The 23,704-nt window shown below is 41.5% G+C and overlaps 1 protein-coding gene across 1 annotated transcript in view; it reads left to right on the top strand.

The window, feature by feature from the left end:
• Positions 1 to 23,704, top strand: part of LOC109910796 (metabotropic glutamate receptor 1-like) — a 194,327-nt gene that overhangs the window by 50,964 nt on the left and 119,659 nt on the right. Inside the window, exon 2 of the mRNA XM_048600928.1 lies at positions 6,489 to 6,738. Coding sequence (XP_048456885.1) covers positions 6,489 to 6,738 — 250 coding nt within the window. The remainder of the gene's footprint in view (positions 1 to 6,488; positions 6,739 to 23,704) is intronic.

Below are 23,704 nucleotides of genomic sequence, written 5' to 3'. Positions count from 1 at the left end.
TGTTTATTTATATGGAATTCCAGACGGCTTTCAATCAAGTTCCACAAAACAGACCATCAATAAACATAACAGTGGATGAACTCGGAGGCAACCTATTGACGTCGATAGCAAATTTAGTTTGGAAACAGCAGATAGAGAGTCAGTAGACTGTGGGTATGTAATCAAATTATTGGCTTGGGACTAGTCTTTTTCCCACAGGGATATGCGTTGAAGCCTTAACTTTCTGTTATATTTATCGATGACCGAGCTGACCGAGAGAGTTTACCGTTGACACTAATTCAGGCAGCGTAGATGGGAGAACAAAGTAGCAAAGGATATTGGTTGATTAAGTGAGTGCACAAAGCTGTGTATATGGAGTTCAATGAGGGGAAACTTGAGGTGATTCACATTGGACCAAGAAAAGAAAGGGGTCAAAGTATTTTGTAAGTTGTGAAAAACTGGGAAATGCAGAGGAATGAGGGGATCCAAGTGAAGAAATCGCTATAAGATAGATACCCAAAAATAACTTGAAAGGCAATTAGAACATTGGCCTTTATCTCAGGAGCACTGGAGCATGAAGGAGTGATTGTTATGATATAGTTGCATAAAGCTCTGCTAAGACCCAATTTACAGAACAGTTGTGAGCTCTGGGCACTCTACAGCAGAAAGAATATCTTGTCCTTAGAGAGGTAGTGCAATTTCACCAAACTGATACTTAGAAGTGTTAATAGCTAATGAGAGGTTGCATTAATGACGCTTGTGTTCTTCACATATAGAAAACTAAGGAGGTAATATAATTCCGATCTGAAAGATTATTAATGGATTTGATCAGTTAAATATAAACAATTTCCTGAAGTGGGCAAGTTCAGGAGAGGATGAGCATACCTTAAACTTAGAGCCAGACCATTCCAGGGTAATCTCAAGAAGCACATCTTCATAAAAAAGAGTAATTAAAATCTGAAATTCTGTCCTTAAAAGACACTGGGCAATTGAAATTATAAGACTGATACTTATAAGTTATTGTTACAGAACCAAGATGAGTGGAGAGTGTTTAACTGCACTATGATTGAAATGAATGGGGAAATAGCTCAAGGGGTTTCAGACTTGCCAACCCCTCATAGTTTTATTCTTTATAAAGACATATTTGATTCAGCCTTACTGATTCAGTGCCCAACTTTGACAAAGCATCACCAACAGTCCAGTACCCTGCATCTATTGTAAACTGAAAATTATTTGGAGTCAGCATAAAAGACTAAAACAGAGATTAATTTATTTGTGTGAAAAAGTTTAGAAAATTACTACTTCCCTATTCCTCACATAAGAATTAAAACTGCATTTCATCAATGTAGTTTTGTACTGTTCAGGAGTGCTGCATTCTCCCTGTGTCAGATTTTATTTTAATGTCAGAGATGAAAGGGCTACATGACTAATGGAGGCGTGTCACAATTCTTCCTCCTCTGAGCCATGTTTTTTGAATCAAATCAAAAGGTAATATGAGGATACTGTAGACATTAAAATTCACAACTAAATTGGGTTTGGACAACTGTGCACAAATTGCAAGATGAAGCAGCCCACATGCAGAATACAAATTGGCATTTCAGGATGTAAGCCTTGCAATGCCTGTTGCTGGTCTTATTGTGCCAATACTTCACATGTGTGTAGCCGATTATTTTCTCTTAAAATTTTAACAGAGTCATTTACCAATCTAAAACATTAAGTGGGTGAAGAAGTGCTAATAGATCATTGGGTCATTTCTAACCTTTTAACCCTATGTAGTACTTCCCTCATATCTTAGATAAGTTATTGAGGTGAGTCCCAACTTCCACATCATTGCAAATATCAATATTTGCTTGAGAGTTTAGGAATGTGTAGGTAAAGCCCACTCTGTCTGGTAATTGATTTTAATTAATTGCTGACAGAAGACAAAAGGTTTTTGTCTTGCACTTGTCAGAACCATTCCTAAGAGGCATCAAATTAAAGGATAAACCACTTTTACGATACATGAGAGAAGAGTTCACTCACATAACCTAAACGTTGTTGGCCCTTCAGATCAATATTCCTGTGAATATTCCTGATAAGTGCACTATGACAAGCTTCTACAAAATCTGTCGCTTTTCAGCAACAATCAAGGCCTGTACTACCAAACAACTAATTTATTTATCTTAGACTTCCATAATTTACCATTTCAGCCGTCAAAAATATTTATCCATAATTTAAAGTTAAAATTGCAAAATGAATAATTTTACTGAAGAAAAAGCAAACTCTTCCATATAAGTGATCATATGGAATACAGGGAGAACTAGCTATTTGAATATAGAACTGGCTCAACAGTAGAAGAGGGTGGTGGTGGAGGGTTGCTTTTCAGACTGGAGGCCTGTGACCAGCAATGTGCCATAAGGATCGGTGCTGGGTCCACTGTTTTTCATCATTTATATAAATGATTTGGATGTGAACATAGGAGGTATGGTTACTAACTTTGCAGATGACATCAAAATTGGAAGTGTAGTGGACAGCAAAGAAAGTATCCTCAAGGTACAACAGGATTTTGATCAGATGGGCCAATGGGCCAAGGAGTGGCAGATGGAGTTTAATTTAGATAAATGTGAGGTGCTGCATTTTGGAAAAACAAATCAGGGCAGGACTTATACACTTAATGGTAAGATCCTGATGAGTGTTGCTGATCAAAGTGACTTTGGGGTGCAGACTCATTGTTTCTTGAAAGTGGAGTCGAAGACAGACAGGATAGTGAAGAAGGCATTTGGCTTTATTGGTCAGTGCGTTGAGTATAGGAGTTGGGAGGTCATGTTGCGGCATGAAATTCTGGTCTCCTTGCTATAGGAAAGATGTTGTGAAACTTGAAAGGGTTCAGAAAAGATTTACAAGGATGTTGCCAGGGTTGGAGGGTTTGAGCCAAAGGGAGAGGCTGAACAGGTTGGATCTATTTTCCCTGGAACATCAGAGGTTGAGGGGTGACCTTGTAGAAGTTCATAAAATCATGAGGGGCATGGATAGCGTAAATAGACAAAGTCTTTTCCCTGGGGTGGGGGAGTCCAAAACTAGAGGGCATAGGTGTAAGGTGAGATGGGAAAGATTTAAAAGGGACCTAACACGACTTTTTCACACAGAGGGTGGTGTGTGTATGGAATGAGCTGCCAGAGGAATTGTGGGCTGATACAATTACTGCATTCAAAAGGCATCTAGATGGGTACGTGAATAGGAAGGGCTTAGAGAGATATGGGCCAAATGCTCGCAAATGGGACGAGATTTATTTAGGATATCTGGTTGACATGGGCAAGTTGGATTAGAGGGTCTGTTTGCGTGCTGTATAACTCTATGTCTCTATGATTCTAAGTGATAACATTCAATTATAATTTTCTGGTTTCCTTCTAACTAATCCACAAAATAGACAAATTACTAACACTATGAGTCAAAACATTAAGCTGCCTTGTTGCAAGTGCATTGTTTGTTAAAATAAATTTCAAACTGGAATTCAATTCCTAAATCTGTGCATCTTGCTAACCTCACCTTCACCTCAGTTCATTGCCCAAGCTATTGGTCATCCCTGTTAACTCTCCTTCATTAGCTTGACATCTTTCTTTTCTCAGATTATGCCTCTGTAAGGTGCCCTAGAATAGTTTTCTACATAAATGATGCTGCATAAATAATGATGCTTCCTTGAGATTACAAATTATCATTTTTCCATTAGATTTCTCAAATGTATCCAAAACAGATTTCCAACTTGCCCATTTCCAAGTCGTGGTAAATCTGTTCATTTTTACATCCATATGACATTACTGGCACTGGCCAAACTTTGAATATCTCCCATATTTCAAAGGAATTGTCAGTCATGTGCCAACTGAACCAGCAACACAGCACTGTTCAAATTTAAGTTGTTTCTCTCCTCAGCCTATAGAAATGTACAGCACTACATTCAGTTAAGCTTGGAAATTGTATTGCAGTTGTTTTGTCTTTAAAGACTGCTTATGTGGCTAAATTACAAATTTAAATGGTAATGACAAAAAGCAGAAGTAGTGTATTTCCATTGCAACCATATTAAACTAGTGCACAAAGCATTGCTATATAATTGTGTGAAGTATTTGTTGTATGATTTTTGTTTTGTTCTTCTTTCGATCTGGTCTACTGTATATGATGATAACTTTGTGTCTCCTCTACATTGGTGAGACCAAATGCTGACTGGGTGACCATTTTACCCAGTCCATAAGAATGACCCGAACCTTTCAGTTGTTTTCCATTTCAGTACACCATCTTGCTAACATTTCTGCCCAAGACCTGCTGCAGGGGTCCAGCAAAGCCCAATAGAAGTGTTAGAACAGCACCTCCTTTTCTGCTTAAGTACTTTACAGCCTTCAGAGCTCAACATTAAGTTCAACAACTTCACAGCATGCACACTATCCTCCGTTTTGATTACGTCTTTCCTCCCAATATCTTTGTATTTGATCTCGGCAGAACTGACCTATTTTCTACTATTCGCATCTATCATCAAAGCCTACTTTTGCATCCCGATTTCTCTTTTATTCCCATTAGCACTCCTCTTGTCTTTTGCTCTGCACACACTCACCGTGTGTTCCACTAGCTCCTCCTACCTCTTCGTCAACGACATATAATTGTGAATTTTCAAAGCCTTTTCAGTTCCGAAGAAAAGTCATTGGACTCAAAATGTTTTTTCTCTATTTCTCTCTCCACAGATCCTCCCAGGCCTATTGAGTTTCTCCAGCATTTTCTGTTTCTCTTTCAGATCTCCAGCATCCGCAGTATTTTGCTTTAATCTGTTGTATTATAGATCCTGATCACTGTTCATCATGTTGTATGAGCTAGCTGCACTCATGGTGTCCAGAAGATACATTTGCTGCCACTATCCTCCTTTTAGGTTGTGATTGACCAGGGTTGCTTTGTCTTATGTGGCAAAGAAAATCCATTAGGTAGTCTAACATGAAGAAGCTCTTGTCTATTACAAGATGGGAATTATTACATGACAGCAACCAAGTACAAATCAAATTTATATAACAGACATTATTACTAAGACTATGAGGGGACCTAGATGGTGGGTCTATATAGAGTTATAGAGTCATACAGCATGGAAACAGACCCTTTAGTCCAACCAGTCCGTGCCAACAATGATCCCAAACTAAACTAGTCCCACTTGCCTGCACTTGGCCCATATACCTTCAAATATTTCTTATTCATGTACTTATCTAAGTGTCTTTTCAACATTGTAACTGTACCCACAACCACCACTTCCTCTGGAAGTTCATTCCACACACAGACCACAGTCTGTGTAAAACAATTGCCCCTCCTGTGTTTTTTAAACCTTTCTCCTCTCACCTTAAAAAGTTTGCCTGCTAGTCTTGAAATCCCCCCACCATAAGGAAAAGACACCTGCCATTCACCTTCTCAGTACCCCTCGTGATTTTATGAATCTCTATAAGGTCCCCTCTCAACCTCATACATTCCAGCGCAAAACGTCCCAGACTATCCAGCCTCTACTTATAACTCGAGCCCTCCATTCCCAGCAACATTCAGGTAAATCTCTTCTGAATCCTCTCCAGCTTAATAATACCCTTCCTATAACAGAGCACCGTGAACTGGACACAGCACTCTTTCAAGATACAGAGATGATTACCTCCTGTAAGGCCTTATGACATTAGCATCGTGAGTGGATCTTATTTCACTCTTCAGCATTAACCTTTTAAGAAACAAACACCTGGTACAACAGTGTTCACAACATTCTCCTCTAGAATGAAAGAAACTAACAAGTCAACTTTGGATCACTAAAGATCGGTGAAACATTGGTGATTTACAAACTTCAAATAGTTGAACTTTCATCCTGTTATTTAACAAGGAAACGAGATGTGCATTTGTTTAGCAAAATTCATGATCTCAGGAATCCCCAAAATGCTTTACAGCTACCAACGTTCTGTGGAAGAATAGTCTCTGCAGGAACATGTAGGAAACATGGTGGCCAATTTGTACATAGCAAAGTGCCATAAGCAGAAGTCAGTCAACTATGCAGATAACCTATTTTCTAGTGATTTTAATAGATGGGAAAATATTGGCAAAAACATAGGGAAAACCACCACCTTCCCCCCAGTCTCCTTCAAAACAAGGAACTGGATTAATGTAGACGATCTGGTCAGCATGGACAGGTTGGACCGAAGGGTCTGGTTCCATGCTGTACGTCTCTATGACTTGATGACCCTATGACTCTTCTGGGTCTGTCTGAGAGGGCAAACAGGACCTTAGTTTAACACCTCATCCTAAAAACAATACCTTTAAAATGCAGCACTCCCTCAGTACGACAAACTTGAATGATGATTTAAATTATGTGTTTAAGACTTTGAAGTGGGGCTTAAGCCCACAATCTCCTGACTCTGAGATAAGAGTGCTGCCACTTAGCTACAGCTGGCACTGTCAAAAATAATGCTATGACCACACCATGCGATCATTCTCCAGATTAACTCATAATCAAAAGTGTCTCATATCTGTTTTAGGAAACTATGGAGAGAGTGGGATGGAGGCTTTCAAGGAGTTAGCTGCTCAGGAAGGACTGTGCATTGCACACTCAGGTAAAATCTACAGCAATGCTGGGGAGAAAGCCTTTGACAGACTCCTGAGAAAATTAAGGGAAAGACTGCCTAAAGCAAGAGTTGTCGTCTGTTTCTGTGAGGGAATGACAGTGAGAGGCCTGCTTATGGCGATGCGAAGACTTGGGGTACTAGGCGAGTTTCTACTGATCGGCAGGTAAGCAGATTTCTGTTCACTTTCTGGTACAACTGTGTCATGCTGTTACATATCCTTTATTGAGTTACTGTGCGGAGGGACGACGGAATATCCCCTAATATCACTGTGTGATAACACGACAGTATATTTGATTTGCATTAGTACGTAATGGTACTTCTGGATATCCCCTTAACGTACATATTAGTGTAGATTTCGGAAGTCAATTCCCTCATCAATATACAATTGAAGATCACAGAATTTAGCTCATTTGACTAGACAGCTGGTATGTGATGCAGAGTGATGCCAACAGCGTGGGTTCAGTTGCAGGTGACCATGAAGGACTCTCCTTCTCATCTTCTCTCCTCACCTGAGTTGTGGTGACCCTCAGGTTAAAACACCCACCAGTTGTCTGTCTCTGATGAGACAGCAGCCCTGGGATCCAGGAGGACAATGGCGGCTTTACCTTTTACATGTCTCAAGATCGCCACTGGCAGAACTTTACCATCCCCCACCATTGGCAGGGCAGCCCTTTAAATCCCCTGGGTGGTATTCCCATCACCTTCCCACCAAACTGTGTCTGGGCAGCAATTTTACAGTGGGCTGTGGGTGAGTCTTAGTTTGGCCCAAACACCCTCATCCTGATTGAGGCCCTCAGACAGCACCTTGATAATTGGCAACATTTCAGCTGGCAGGAGACGTTGATGGACAGGGGCTGAGGGGTAATGCCCAGCAGATCACCCATCATTGATGTTGACTCAGAGAGGCCAGAGGATGCGTCTAAATCATTGATGCCCTCTTTGGGTTCAGCACTCTACTCCCCCTAACCCCACACCCCACAAGTTCTGCATCTCAGCAACACTCCGACCTGCCCTTTGGGTGCGCACTAAGGATATGGCACAGGTCGCTTAGGACTGAGATGAGGAGAAATTTCTTCACCCAGAAAGTGGCGAGCCTGTGGAATTCTCTGCCACAGAAAGTAGTTGACGCCAAAGCATTAAATGTTTTCAATATGTTAGATACAGTTCTTAGGACTAAATGGATCAAAAGAGGGAGAAAGTGGAAACAGGGTACTGAGTTGGATGATCAGCAATGAGTATATTGAATGGCAGAGCAATTTTGAAGGGCCTCCTTCTGCTCCTATTTTCTATATTTCTGTGTTTGTAACCTCCTGACCTCACGTCTCAAGACTGCCAAACCTTTCTCTCCACTGTCCCCTGTCCTCCCCTCTGTTCCAGTGTGTGCTTTAAGTCTGGGGATTGCTTGTAGTTCCAGCAGTGGCCACCGCTCCAGGCAGCACTGCTGAGTCAGATCAACAGGCAGTTCTCTGGGATGGCACTTCCTGCTGAGTGAAGACCCTTTCACTGGCAAGCTGGGAAACACTCCCGTCTGAAAACTCATGTCCCTCATATCAAGTATGTGCCCCGTGGTTAATACATTTAAGGTTAATCTATCCAGACTGAGTCTCTTCACACAACATGCCACTGAGTCAGAAGCTCAGTCCACTGCAAATGACTGAGCACCTCATCCAGACATTTGAGCACGGCATTGAATAAATGCTGTGCTCTCAAGGATGCTATCTTTTGGTTGAGAGCTCAAACTGAGTGCCACACTGTCCTCTCGGGCAGGTGTGAAAGATTGTGTGGAACAGTTACAAAGGATTTTCTATGGGCCATCATTCACTTTGTGAACTAACTATGGAGGGTGGATATTTCCCACCCTTCCCCATTCTATGATAATTATTACAGAGAAAATACCTTTAATAAAATATAAAGACATTGGATTTGAAATGTTTTCGGTTCAACCAAACTTCTTGTCCTTATGAAAATTTACCCTGTAGTCAAGTTGATAATTTACCCCAACACCACCCTCAACCCCATGCCCGCCCCAAACGGGGAACCACAAAATACTCTGTTCTAATGGTATAAGACATGCCTGCCAACATTACAATGAATAACGATAATTAAAATGTAAGCGCTCCTTCAGCCTTATCACTGAATCATAAAAATATGATTATACTGAGGAGCCAGCTAAACAGCCCATAGGCTATGGCTTATGAACAAAAGGTAGCTTTAGGATGGCCACCGAGAAACTCGACAAAACTCTGTTCACTACAGAGTTAAATGGCTCCAATGTAGAGGGTAAATTAGCTGAGCTGGAAGTGCACATCTGACATAATTGGATAGGCAACAAAAGAGAGACCCAGGGACAGTCTCTGAAAAGGGCACGAGGCCCCTGGTATCTGTAAGTAAAAGATCTAGCAGCTCTTTGCCCACTTTGCCAAAACGATTTGCCCTGAACAAGTGCCAACTGAGTTAAATATATCCAAAAGTGGTTAATGTAAATATGATGGTTAACAGAAGCATCACCAAGAAGGTATGATTTGAAAAGATACTTCAGATCTTCCCAAGCCCATTGCAGTTCCATAGATTATTCCAGCTCCCAGATAGACAGCAGTTTTCTGTCTGCTCCCTCACCTGATTGTTGCGAGTGATCCTACTCTCTCCTGATCATTTTCCTACGCTCTCTTTCATTGGTATATAGCTGAAGGCCAAAGTTAGTGATGCAGAGCTCTGGAATTGTAATGACCTTCATCACAACTTGCTTCCCACTAACCAGTGAGTGTCCAAATACAAATTCTAGTGATCTTGGTAGTGTAGTGATTGTGTTACTGGACTAATAAAAGAGCCTGTATTACTGAACTAGAAATATGAGCTCCACAAATGTTTTTAAATCAATCTGTTCACATATGAAACACTTCCATGGCAGGTGGACCAGAGTTTCCTCCAGGTACTCCGGTTTCCTCCCACGGTCCAAAGATGAGCAGATTAGGTGGATTGGATAAGCTAAATTGCCCGTAGTGTTCAGGGGTCTGTAGATTAGGTGGATTATAGGGGGATGGGTCTGGGTGGGATGCTGCAAGGGTCCGTGTGGACTTGTTGGACACACTGTTTCCACACTGTAGGGATTCTATGATTCTATGATACCACTGTGCAAATATAAGGCGGCAATTGAGGAATGTAAACTAAGGTAAAAAATAAAGTGCAGTGAAGTGGTTGTAAGAATATTGGGTTGTTGTTGAAAGCCACCTGGATTCACTCTCATCCACAACAATATGGCTAACCTTTAACTTGTAACTTTCCTAAATGAGCCACTCAGTTGTACCAAATTTCTGTGACAAAGTACAATGGGAATATAAGTAGAGGGGACCACAGAGTTTGGTTTCCATCAAGACCACTTTAGTCCTGACCTAAGAGAAAGTCTTCTCCAAACAGTTACCAAAAAACTAAATTCCAAGGTGGGATGACAGTGACTGTCCTTAACAGAAAAAAGCATTAGACTGAGTGTCACATTAAGGAGCCCTGGTGAATGGAAATAAGGGACAAAGCTCCTCATTGCCTGCAGTCTTACCGTAATACAAAGCAGCATGGCATTGTTTGAGGTTGATCATCTCAGTCCTAGCAAAATGAAACCAAGTTTAATCAAATAAACATACAGCATGAGTGAAGGATGCCATTGTGTCTTTCTTATTTTCAATCCCTTGCTCTTTCACAATCTCAGGGTCTCCCAAAACATTTTACAATCAAAGCCAGCCATAGCTCAGTTCATAATACTCACACTGCCAAACCTGAAGGTTATGCTTTCAAATCCCAATCCAGAGAAATAAACACAAAATCTCTAGTGTTGTAGATGGTGTCCTTTGGAGGAGATGTCAAACAGAGTCCTGTACCCTCAGGTGGATGCAAAAGATTCCATAGCATTATTTCTTTCAAAGAAAAGCAGGGGGTTTATTCTTGTTGCCCTGATCAATATTTATCCCTCAATCAATGTTACCAAAACAGATGATCACTTCTTTGTGGAAGTTTGTGCAGACATTCACCAAAAATCCTTAGACAGCACCTTCCAAATCCTCAACCACCTCCACCTAGAAGGACAAGGGCAGAAGATACCTGGGAACACTGTCACCTGTAAGTTCCCCTCCAAGCCACTCACCATCCTGACTTTGAAATATATCTCTGCTTCTTCACTATCTCCGAATCAAAATACTGGAATGCCCTCTCTAAGGCAATTGTGGGCCCACCTACAGCACATGGACTGCAAGGGTTCAAGAAGGCAGCTCACCACCACCTTCTCAAGGGCAGCTCCAGACAGACAATAAATTATGGCCAGCCAACAACACCCACGCCCAACAAGCGAATATAAGAAAAGATCTCCCTCCACATTTCCCACTTTCCAACAGTGACAATATTTCAAAACCCACCAGCCTCTCTGCTCCTATGATGCTGCTTGGCCTGCTGTGTTCATCCAGCCCTGCACCTTGTTGTCTCTTCATTGGCTGTAAATTACTTTGGGACACGTTGAGGCTATGAAAGGTTTTATGAAAATGTAAGCTGTTATTTTTCTTTTCCTCACTGTGCTGCATATTGTTCCTTTTCAAATATACACCCGAATCTCTCTTGAAAGTTATTATCAAAACTGCTTCCATTACATTCATGTTGTAACATCTCACTCTGTGAAAAAAAATGCTTTGTGTCTGGGTCTTTAAGTACTTGCGCTGTTTCCAACCTTCTCACTGGTGAAAACAGTTTATCAAAACCCTCATGATTTTGAGCACATCTGTTAAAGTCTCTCGTTAACCTACTTAAACCCAGAATACAATTTAAGCTTCTCTCACCACTCCATGTGACTGAAGACCCTCAATCTCTGTTGCCAATCTAGTGAATCTCCTCAATATCCACAACAAAACCTTCACGTTCTGCTTAAAGTGTGGGCCATGAGTGGACACAGTCCTCCAGCTGAGGCCTAGCTGAGATTTATTAGCACGGAAGCATTGAAGATAGGAGCAGGAGTAGGCCATTCGACTCCTCAAGCCTGCTTTACCATTCAATATGATCAAGCTGATCATCAAGCTCAATGTCTTAATCCTGCCCTCCCCCCATGTCTAACGATCCCTTTAGCCGGAAGAGCTATATCTACCTCCTTCCTGAAAATAAAATGTAGAACTTGTGCTGGCTGGGAGCCAAGCCCGATTCAATTGCTTATAAGGCAGCAATAGTCACCACTGTACCTAGGTATCTATCTGAATCCCTTGGGCTGACGGATGGATTATGATATCATAAATCCTTAACTTCTCGAGACATTCCTTGGTACAAAGCAACCATTTCAGTGAAATTGCCTCAGTCATATTGTTTCCAAGCGTTCTTCAGCAGTCAAAATATTATTGGTCATTTTTATTACGGATGAGGTTATTAGATTTGGGCACGTAAGATATGTCATTAAAATGCTTCTGTCATTGAATTGCCTGCTTGGCCCAGAGCCAGCACTCTAGGTTATAAGATGTTGTGTTTAAATGGCAGTCTGCAACTTCAGTTTGTCCATGCTGTTATAGGAATGTACTGGGAGAGAGTTCACCGTTGATTATCAGGTGAGATGTTAAACTGCCTGTCCTTTAAGGTAAGTATCCCATGTCACACTTGAAGGGCAGAAATGTGTGCCAGCCAAGAGATCATTGATTTAACCTGCTGTCTATGTGGGTTTGCTAAACGTGGAGAGTTGTCATTGCTCATTACATTGTACATAATTTTGCCAAAATTATTGCCTTCCAATGAAAATCCTAGATGAGAAGAACAATTACAGGAGGATCAAGCTACAGCAGGCACACTTTCATGCATTTTTTTCAGGTCAATGAAGTGCTTGCGAAGTGTAGCCAATGCCATTGTATAGAAGGGTGCTGCAAACAACAATAAGTAATGACCAGTATATCCATTTGATATTGGCTTCCAACCAGAAACTTAGCAAAAGATTTGATCTGAGAGAGTGCTGTGTTCTTGGGGGTAGGAGGAGATGTTAAACTGAGGCTCTGCTGGTTCTGTCAGGCTGATACAAAGGAGTCAATGTCTCTGTTTAAGGAAGAGGAGGAGAGTTTGCCTGGCAGATAGTTAGCCATCAACAGCATCAGAAATTCAATTTAACTGATCATATCACACGGCTTTTTTGTGGCATCTTTCTGTGCTTAGATTGACTGCTGTGTTTTCCAACACAAGAGCGTCTACATTTCCAAAGCACAATCAAATGTACTGTTTTAGAGTTGAGAATTCTTATTTTCCCTCTGTACCGGCAGTCACTTTGAAATGGTAAAATTAATTACACGTTGTAAGCAGATTCCATCAACCCTGCGAATGAATAAAACAAATGAAAACATTTCAGAATTGGTGTACGTGATGCATTAGTTGAATTTTATAAACATGGTTAGCCATCTCCTTACCCAACCCTGCAAATGTTTGAATCCCATCAGCTTCCATTGACATAACAGTTTCCACAACTGCAGGATGTCTTGAAGTACTTTACAGTCACAGAAGCACTTTTTGAATTGTAGTTACCCTTATACTGTATGGCATCCAACCCAGCCACGAGAGTCCCACAAACAGACGTGCAACAAACAATTTTTTTTTATTAATGTTCATTAAGGGCCAGCACATGGGAGAACCCTCTACAGTTCTTAGGGTGCCATAGGAGACAATAAGAGACAATCTAATTGTAACCTCTTTGACATTCAATGGTGTTACCATCACTGAATCCTCCACGATCAAGATCTTTGAAGTTACCGTTGACCAGAAAGTCACTGAACTCACCACATAAATACAATAGCTACAAGAGCAGGTCAGAGGCTAGGAATTCTGCAGCAAGTAACTCATCTCCTGAGTCCCCAAAGCCAATCCACCATCTACAAGGCACAAGTCAGGAGTTTGATGTAATACTCCCCACAGTATTACATGGGTGCAGCTCAAACTACGTTCAAGAAGCTTGACACCATCCAGGACAAAACATCCACAATCCACAAACATCCACTCCATCCACCACCAACTCACTGCTCAGTAGCAGCAGTGTGTACTACCTACTAGATGCACCACAGAAATTCACCATAAATCCTCAGACAGCACCTTCCAAACCCATGACCACTTCCATCTAGAAAAACAAGGGCAGCAGATGCATGAGAACACCACAACCTGCAAATACCCCTCCAAGCCATTCACCATCCTGACTTGGAAATATATCACTGTTCCTTCAGAGTAGCTGGATGAAAATCCTGGAATTCCCTCCTTAAGGGCATTGTGGGTCAACCTACAGCACGTGGACTGCGGTGGTTCAAGCAGGCAGCTCACCATCACCTTCTCAAGGGCAACTAGGGACGGGCAATAAATGCTGGCCAGCCAGCCATGCCCATATCCCACCAAGATCTTTTACATCTGTTTTAGAGATTAGATAGGGCCTCATCTCATCCAAAGGACAGCGCACACTGATAGTGCAGCATTCCTGTGATGTTGTATTGAAGTGTAAACCTAGTCCTCAAGTCCCTGGAATGTGGTTTATACCCATAACTTACAGTGGCTAAGAGGTGAGAGGTCTAGTAACTGAGCAAAGTGGCAAATTCCTTCATTTTCTGCCCCAGATTGTGTAGAATATGTTTGTACATACCTCATTAGACAATTTGGCTATTTGACAGGATATCTGTCTTATAATCAGGCCTTGCAGCTCTGAATCCCAAAGTTATGCCAGTGTACACAGAACCCTATACTATCAGGGTGTAGCTTGAGTCAGAGTGCAGCATGACCAGGAGTTAGTTCTGTCATTTTTAAAACATATTTGCTCATGTGATGTGATAATCGCTAGTTGAGCCAGCATTTATCGCTGTTCTTGAAATACTTTAGAGTGGGTGGTGGTGAGCAGTGTTCTTGAGGCAGTGTAATCCATGGGAAGATGACAGTAGGCCCTCCAACAGCGCCACTAGGAAATAAGTTTTCAATGTCCATCCAGTGACAGTGAAGGGGCAGCTGTTTATTTCAAAGTCAGAACAGGTTGTTATTTGAAGCGAAATTTGCAGGTATTGGTGCTCCCCTGTATCTACTGCCCTTGTCCTTCCAGATGGTAGAAGTCTACCTCTACTCACAATTTCTGTGATCTACTGATCATACGGCTGACATAAAAAGCATTTTAAAATGATAGAGGAACTCAACAGGATAGACATAGAGAAAGTGTGGTCATGACTCATCCTGCTCAATAAGAAATTCAGGACAAAAATCTTTATTGAGAAATGTTGAGATCTCACAGAAGGATAGAGTGATAATGTAAGTGGAGGCTGGTGTGGAAGATAAAGAGTTTGTCTAAATTTTTGTAAATGCATAACCACTTAACTATTCCTTCCACCTCTTAATGCTCTCCTGTGAAATTCTACCAAAAGTGGCTACATGGAAGATGTCCCAGCAGCTTGAAAGTGTCCCCACCAGTAGGTCTTTTCCAATCAATTATAAAACAGTTTGCCCTTCATGTACAGGTATGACAAGTCCAGATGGTATTTGCAGCTAGAAATGGAATAGGCTCATTGTGACAGGTTGATTTATGAACATGACCGAGTGAGCATAGATTCACCTTCTACTCCTTTCATGTAAAAGATTGAGCGCCTGATGTAATTACCTTATTTCAGCTCATTAAAGGAATTGATAGGTCAGGGAATCCAAAGCAAAGGGTTATCATCTCAAAATTAGGCTAAGCCATTCATGGATTCATATCAGAAACGTTCCTTCACAGCAAAGATATCACGAAACATGGAGGTCTCATCTCCAACAACACTGCTGAATTTCAGTTACAGTCAAAGAATACAAGCCTGAATTTGATAACTAATTTTAATTTTAACTTTGAATTTTGATAGCTAACGACGTTAAGGGTTACAGACCTGACGTGCGTTAATGGATTTAAGGTGCAGATCAACCGTTATCTAAATGCAGTCGAGGAACTGAAGGGCCTACTCGTGTTCCTATGAAACCTTTTGAAGGCTGATTAAGTGCGTTAGGGCCTGCTCAGGTTGCTGTGAGCATTTGCTCACTGTGTCTTTTGCTTGTTATCCTCCTGCATCAGGAACATGAGTCAGTCCTGAAACTGATTACACTCCTATTAGTAGACTGTGTTGGCCTCCAACAAGGGACTTGAAGTTCACTGGGAACCTTTTAAGGTGACCTGCAAAAGAAGCAAGGGTGAAGTGAAGAACTTTTTCAGTCAGTGAGTCATTACGGTGTGGAATGTATTGCCTGGAAGTGTGGTTCAACTGTGGCTTTCAAGACAGCACTAGATGTTAGGAACAAAAACAAAGTTGCCGGAAAAGCTCAGCAGGTCTGGTAGCATCTGTGAAGGAGAAAACAGAGTTAATGTTTCGGATCCGGTGGCCCTTCCTCAGCATTGGATGTTATTTGGGTAAAAATAATGTACAAGGGTATGCGGGAAAATGCAGGAAATTAGCATGAGGTAATGATGCTCATTTAACAAGCCAGTGCTAGCACAATGGATTGATTTACTTCCTTCTGCACTGTAACACTTCTGTGATTCTGTGAGCCATTCTTACAGGTATAATCACGGCAAATTCCTATCACATGTGGCACTGCATCTTTTTTACCTCTCCTGATTCTTTTGAGCTTCCCTTGTATAGATTTCTCTTAACCAACCTGCTCAGATAATGACTTGAGCCGAGAAGTAGGGACATTCACTTCACCACATTTTTTTCCCCTTTATTCATTCCCAGGATGAGGGCATCGCTGGCTGGGCCAGCATTTATTGCCCATCACTAATTGCCCATCGGGCAGTTAAGAGTCAACCACATTGCTGTGGGTCTGGAGTCAAGTGTAGGCCAGACCAGGTAAGGATGGCAGTTTCCTTCCCTAAAGCACATTAGTGAACCAGATGGGGTATTTTTCCCTCAACAATCAGCAATGGATTCATGGTCATCATTAGACTCTTAATTCCAAGGTTTTTTTTATTGAATACAAATTCTGCCATCTTCCATGGCGGGATTTGAATCTAGGTCACCAGAACTTTATCTGGGTCTCTGGATTAACAGTCCAGTGATAATACCTCTCGGCCATCGGTTCCCACTATGAGCCCTCAAGCCTCCCTTGTATCATTGTGGAGTTGATAGATTCAACAGATAGTGATAAAATATTTTGTCCAAAGTCTGCAACATCAGGTCTCTCCAGGGAACTTGTCCTTATAAGTAGTTTTCTGGGTCATGCAGACGCTATAGTGTAGGAAGCAAAGTAGTAGCAGCAAACCTGCTCTTCACTGGGGCTACAACACTTTTGTTGCAACATTAATGGGTCCTAAGATTCATTATTAACTCGGTTCCCCTTGTACGGGCAGTACTTACCTCCGCTCCTCATTGAATTCAGCAACTTTAAATTTAAACCAAGGCTCTTATTTTATCAGTTCAATCCTGTGTTAGTCACTGTATCCTCACTCAAAAGGTTGAACTGATATCTACCTATAAAGAAAGACAGAAAGAACTTTTAATTTCTATAACATTTCTCATCACTCAAGATGCTTCACATCACTTTAACGCTGACTAAATACCTTTTGAAGGGCAGATTTTGTTGTAACATCAAAATGCACAGATCAAGGTGCAAAGAGCAGTAATTGAACCTTTTGACCAGTTCATCAGTTTCTCAGTGATATTGTTTGAAGGATAAATATTAGCAATGTACCATGGAGAACTCAACTGCCCTTCTTTGAGACAGTGTCATGAGATGCTTTACATTCACCTGAAAGGGCAGATGGGGCCTTGGGCTAACATCTGACCCAAAAGATGATATCTGCAAAAGCGTAGATTAAGCGTACCAGTCTTAGCAATGGGTCTTGAACCTCTAGGCTTCTGAGAAAGAAGCAAACACATTACCCACTGATTATACATTGAATCTCAAAGAGCCGCAGTTGCAATTAGGACGCTACAAAAATTTCAACTGACCTGACAATTAATTATTGTGAGGAGGCCGATTGTAAGTTGAGGAAGCTGGGGATAACGCTGAATAGTAATTAGATACTTAATGATGGCCATTGCAAGCAAAAGTGACAAAGCTGTCAGTCTGAGGTCAGCACTTCATTCTCCCCTGACATGCCAGCAAAACGCTGAGGGCACTGTTAGCTTGACAGAGTGCCATCACTAACAAACCGCAAAAGAAGGAGACATGAGTTGTTATGATCTGGAATGCACTTCCCAAAAAGGGGTGGAAGCAGATTTGGTCATAACTTTCAGAAGAGATTTGGATAAATACATGAAAAAGAAGCAGGACAACAGGAAAGAGCAGGGGAATTGAAATAATTGGGTCACACTTTCAAAGAACTGGCAGAGTGGACCAATGGAATATTTTACGGTTCTACATTCTATGAATGGTTTTCCTGCATTTAGAAATGCAGACATAAATAAATCAACTTACAGGGTCCCCATGGTGATAATATAATCTGAAACAAGAGCTGAAAGTCTATCAGTTGTCTCCTGTTGGGTGTATGGGGAGGGGTCCCTGAAAGTTCTATTCCCTGCCACTGGGGCTGGTCCATTAGGGCACAAGTATTAGCTGCAATGTAGACAGAAGCCACCCAACCTCTGCCTCCTCCCCACAATTCAAGAAAGATGGAACAGATAAAAAATCCTAAATCCATAAAAGAGGTCCTTGGACTCAGGGGAATGGGCAGAACGAAAGGAACATAATTGCCTCATTTCACCCCTTCCCTTTTCTCCGAATTTGTGTAAATACAACTGTCACCGTTTCTTTTAATTTGCTCATGGGATGTGGATATTGGTCAAAAGACCAGCATTCATTGCCCATTCTTAAATGCCAGTGGAAGGTAATGATGAGATACCGTTCTGTTGGGAATGAGTTCAATGATCAATCTGATTTAAATATTGCAATAAAATCCAATGAAGATGGAAGAGCAACCTAATTCCAAGTCCTGATGGTGTGGGACTTAGAAGGAATCTTTCAGGTGGCAATGCAATTGTTAACATTTGTTTTCTAGGTAGTAATGGTCACATACTTGAAAGGTACTGTTACTGAGTTGTTGCAGTGGATCTTGTTGACAGTACACACTGCTGCCATCACACACTGATGGTAGACAGAATGAATGCGTGAGGTGGTGGGTAAAGTGCCAGTCAAGCAGATTATTTTATTCTGGATGGTGTTGAGCTTCTTGAGTATCAATGCAGCTACAATCAAACAGTCAAACGTGATGTATTCCATCAAGCTCCCAGCATATGCCATATCAATAGTGGAAAGACTATGGAGAGGCATGAATTGCAAATTCTGACCTGCTCTTGTAACCATGGGACTAGTATTAATGGGATTCGTTCAATGGATTTCTGGTCAACAGTGACCACCAGGGTGTTGGTTGTGAGGATTCAGAAATCATAATGTTATTGAATGTCAAGGGGAGATGGTTAGATTCTCTCTTTCTGGAGATGGTCATTGCTTGGCACTTCTGTGGTGTGATTATTACTTGCCATTTATCAGCTGAAAGCATGAATGCTGTTCAGGTCTTACCACGCTCCAGAAGGCCAGTTGGTGAAGGATACAACTGTAGTCTCTATTTTTAAGGCACAACTGAATCCCCGGTTAGTGTTTCCTTCTCTCTATGTAAGTGAAAATTTTGGATTTTATCTGTAGCCAAAGTTTCAAAACAAATTAAATAAAAAATCTCCACAATCAGTACACAGCACTGCATTGTAGGATACACCTCTTCAGGGATCCAGAACAGTTTCATTTCCTGCAGGCATTTATTTTTGTAAAACAATGAAACAGTTGATGCCTTGCATTCAGCCATTTAAGTTTAATGCTTTTCTTCTTCTCTCGCATTTGTTTCAAACCAGCAAGATCAATCTGTAATCTTTATTCACTTACTCATTCGTTCACACCAACTACCTATTTATCTTTGTTTTGCATCTTTCAGTTTTTCGTCAATTAGTGACAGCCACAAAACCTTTCACCATCATGAGGACTTCTTTCAGTTCTTTTCCAAAGCTGATCTATAGTCCTTATTGCATTGTCTAATCCATTCAAGCTGTACAGCTTCTATTTGCACTGCCCTGTCAGCCAAGACAACTACTCTTTTAATGGATGCAAGAGTCACTCCTAGACATACTTAGAAGTAGAATTAGAATTAAGTTTTATTGTCACGTGTACTCAAGAACAAAAGTACAGGAGTAGAGTGAAAAGTGTACAATGTCACCACACATGACACCATCTTGGGTACAAAGTACCTAGTTACCAATCTTAGGTACAAAAATAGAGAAATAAAGAAAAAAGCTGGAGGTTCTACAAGTTTTTCATAATATACATTAAGAAAATAAAGAAGTAAAGTAAACAGATAATTATTGCAGTCCTTCTATAGCCTACAATCCCTCCTCACTGGGGGCTTTCCACCACATTGGCTGATCCTAACTGGGCTCGCTAGGTGCTGACGACCATTGGTACTGGCAGTGATCACTCTTTACTTCTCAATTCTCTCAGCACATTCTCTTGGTCAATGGGTATCTCCTTTTGGCTGTCATCCCAAGCATTCAACCAAGATTTATATACATTCTACAATTATTACATCCCCCCCATTTACTTGACCCCTCTGGAAAACATGTTAACTGGGTGTAAGGTCTGGCCATTCATCTTTGGACATTATAGCTCCGTCCACTGTTTCGTTACCACTTTCAGACATTGAACTACATGTTCAGGAAGGTCGTGGATGCAACGGTAATGACATTGCCGTAATAATCCAAGAGCCCACGTTAACGGGCTGGGAGCACGGACTCAAATCCTACCACAGCAGCTGGTGGATTAAATGATTAAATGTGGAATTAAAAGGCTAGTCATGACGGTGAGAATTAATTCATTTTCAATATGATAAAAATTCATCTGGTTCACAAATGGGGAAGGAAATTAGCCATCCATACCTTGTCTGTAATTCATGTGATACCATTCCCACAGCTATTGTGGGTGACTCTTAACTGCTCTTTGACATGGCCTAGTAAACAGTTTGGTTGTTTTAAGGAATTATGAAGGCATTAAAGGCCTTAAACTGGATGGTCCACTTGGCATCTATCTAGGCACCGGAAATAACAATGGCAATGGCAGCACAGTGGCTCAGAGCTTAGCACAGCTGCCTCACAGTTCTAGGGACCTGGGTTCAATTCCGCTCTTGGGTGACTATCTGTGTGAAGTTTGCACGTTCTCTCTGTGTCTGCGTAGGTTTCCTCCAGGTGCTCCGGCTTCCTCCCACAGTCCAAAGATGTGCAGGTTAGGTGGATTGGCCGTGCTAAATTGCCCATAGTGTCCAGGGATAGGCAGGCTAGGTGGATTAACCATGGAAAATACAGGGTTACAAGGATGGGGTGGGTCTGGGTGGGATACTCTTTGGAGGTCAGTGTGGACTGGATGGGCCAAATGGCCTACTTCCACACTGTAGCGATTCTATGATTTTATGAAATGCAGCCCTGTCAAACCTGCAACATCAAAGGTCTTGTGCTGAAGTTGGGAGAGCTGTGCCACAGACTATTAAACAACACCCTGACAGGGTTATATTCACAGAATGATAACTTGCAATGTCCCAAACACCAATATTGCCATCCTTTAGTATGTCCCGTCCCAATGATAGGGCAGACTAGGACAACCAGAATTGGCAGCATAGCAGTATATAATTGGAAGGGAATTTCCACAGGAGTAATTAACATTGACCGTAGACTGCATGGAGTCAAGTCAAACACGGGCAAGGAAATCTCCTGATTACCTCTGACCCTACCATTCCCTCTCTGCTGATGATTCAGTCCTCCTCCATGTTAAAGACTAATTGGAAGAAGTACTGAGGGTGGCAAGGGGACAGAATATGGGGGGTATCAATGTGCATTACCAATGTTGACTCAATAGCACCATTGTTGACCAAACCCTAAAGAACACAGCCTCCAGACTAGGAACATGAGGGAAGCAACAAAAGGGAAAATCTTACTTGACCTCGTCCTCACCAATCTATAAGTCACAAGTGCATCTGTCCATGACAGGACCGGATGAAGTGACAACCACACAATCCTTGTAGAGATGAAGTCCTGCCTTCACATTGAAGATAGCCTCAATCGTGTTTTGTGATTGATTTGGAACAGATCTAGCAACTAAAATTTGTCATCCACAAAGTGTTGTGGGCCATAAACAGCTGAACTATATTCAACCACAATTTGTAACTTCATGGCCTGACATGTCCTCCACTCTAGCATTACTATCAAGCAAGGCAGCTCACAGAAAACACATCCATATTTGATACGGTAGTAAATGTCTCGAAAAAACACTCTTGGCCATCACGGATGTTAAATCATCAGGTCATTCGAAGGAATGCTCACTTAAGGTTGACATTTTAGCGTCACTTTTCATCAGCGTTGGTTTTGGAAGTGTCTGCACTGAGCCACAAACTCAACCATTCCACTCCTCACAACTTTCTCTCAGTTCTGTTTAGGACCTGTTCAAGCTTACAATTACCCTAGTCATTCCACTTTTGGGAATGACTACTGTTCCAAGGCAAACATAGCACCCTGGGTAGGTTTACACTTTACATAGCCAAAGACAGGTACTTTGTTGGGGTAAACCTGATTGATAAGCTTGGCTTCAAATTTGAAGACCCTGACAGGAGCTCACATTAATATGATCATAGATGACACAGACTATCCAGAATGATATGCTTCCATCTTTACTAGACTTGGGGAAATAAAGGGGTACTGTCACATTCCTCCTGTCATCATATCAATCCCACCAGGTTCACAAAATTTGAGATGATTGCCATTTGCAATCCATTCCACAGTGCTCTAGGAGCTGAAACAGCTATAAGCAGACAGTGTCTTTGAACAAATTGACTCTGTTTGTCATGGATTTTCGTCCTGGACATTGGACAACACAAAATGGTTAACATAAACTATACATCAACCTCAAGATGGTCAACAAAGCAACCACTCCAGGCAAATAATCACTTCCTCCAAACCAAGACCTATCCCCAACATTTCATGCCTCCAGATCCTTCACGAAGCTCATATTCTGACAAAGATTTTTTATCAGATACCACAAGGAGAGCAAACTTGATAGTCTCCAGCTGTTCTTTACTCAGGTAGGTGTGTTTCAATTCTCAATTCTACAGAATATCCTGTGGACTAAGTTCCAGAAGATCATTTTTTCAGTCTTATCAGATGTTGAGGTATACTTACCTTGCTTGACAATGTCATGGCCCATGGAAAGGACAAAGCCAAGCATGATTATTGCTGTTCAACTGCCATGCAAAAGAGATAAATGCACATCCATGGCAACCAAGATTGGACTTACTATTTTATTTGATTTGATTTCTTTGATTTATTTATTGTCACATGCATTTTATTACTCCAGCGCCATCTTAAAACACAGAAAAATGCACCAAAACATTGAATAATAAAGGCAGAAAATACTCGGCTACAGAATGGCAGCAATTGGAGTAAAGCCTACACATGATGACATCAAAAATATTTATTGCGACTGACCGTGTCTAATGTGAAAGAGTTGGCATCGTTCCTCAATACAGCCAACTTTTATTGCTAGATTGGCAGAGATCATGAAACTTCTTCGAAAGCCACTGTACAAAGAGGCAAAGTAAAAATGGACAACCAGATAACAAACAGCGTTTGATGCATTAAAGGTGAAGATAGCATCTCTACCAGTGCTCACATGCTTTAACATGAAAGTTGAAATATCTGTCAAGGCAAATGCATCAGAAAACATGACATGATCTGTACGTTCACAAAAGGAAGTGAACGACCAGTCACTTATTCATCACAATTGTTGTCAGAAACTGAACACAAATGCTCCAGTGAAGAGCAGGAAACATTGCTCTGAGTTTACGAGACAACAAGGTGCAGGGCTGGATGAACACAGCAGGCCAAGCAGCATCAGAGGAGCAGAGAGGCTGACGTTTCGGGCCTAGACCCTTCATCAGAAATGGGGAAGGGGGTTCTGAAATAAATAGGGAGAGAGTGGGAGGCGGATAGAAGATGGATAGAGGAGAGGATAGGTGGAGATGAAACAAACAGGTCGAAGAGGCGGGGATGGAGCCAGTAAAGGTGAGTGTAGGTGGGGAGTTAGGGAGGGGATAGGTCAGTCCAGGGAGGACGGACAGGTCAAGGGGG

This window comes from Rhincodon typus, chromosome 9 (genome assembly GCF_021869965.1).
Source record: "Rhincodon typus isolate 14 chromosome 9, sRhiTyp1.1, whole genome shotgun sequence".
NCBI lineage: Eukaryota > Metazoa > Chordata > Chondrichthyes > Orectolobiformes > Rhincodontidae > Rhincodon > Rhincodon typus.
The sequence above is the reverse complement of the archived record's forward strand: the minus strand, read 5'-3'. Positions and strand labels throughout refer to the sequence as shown.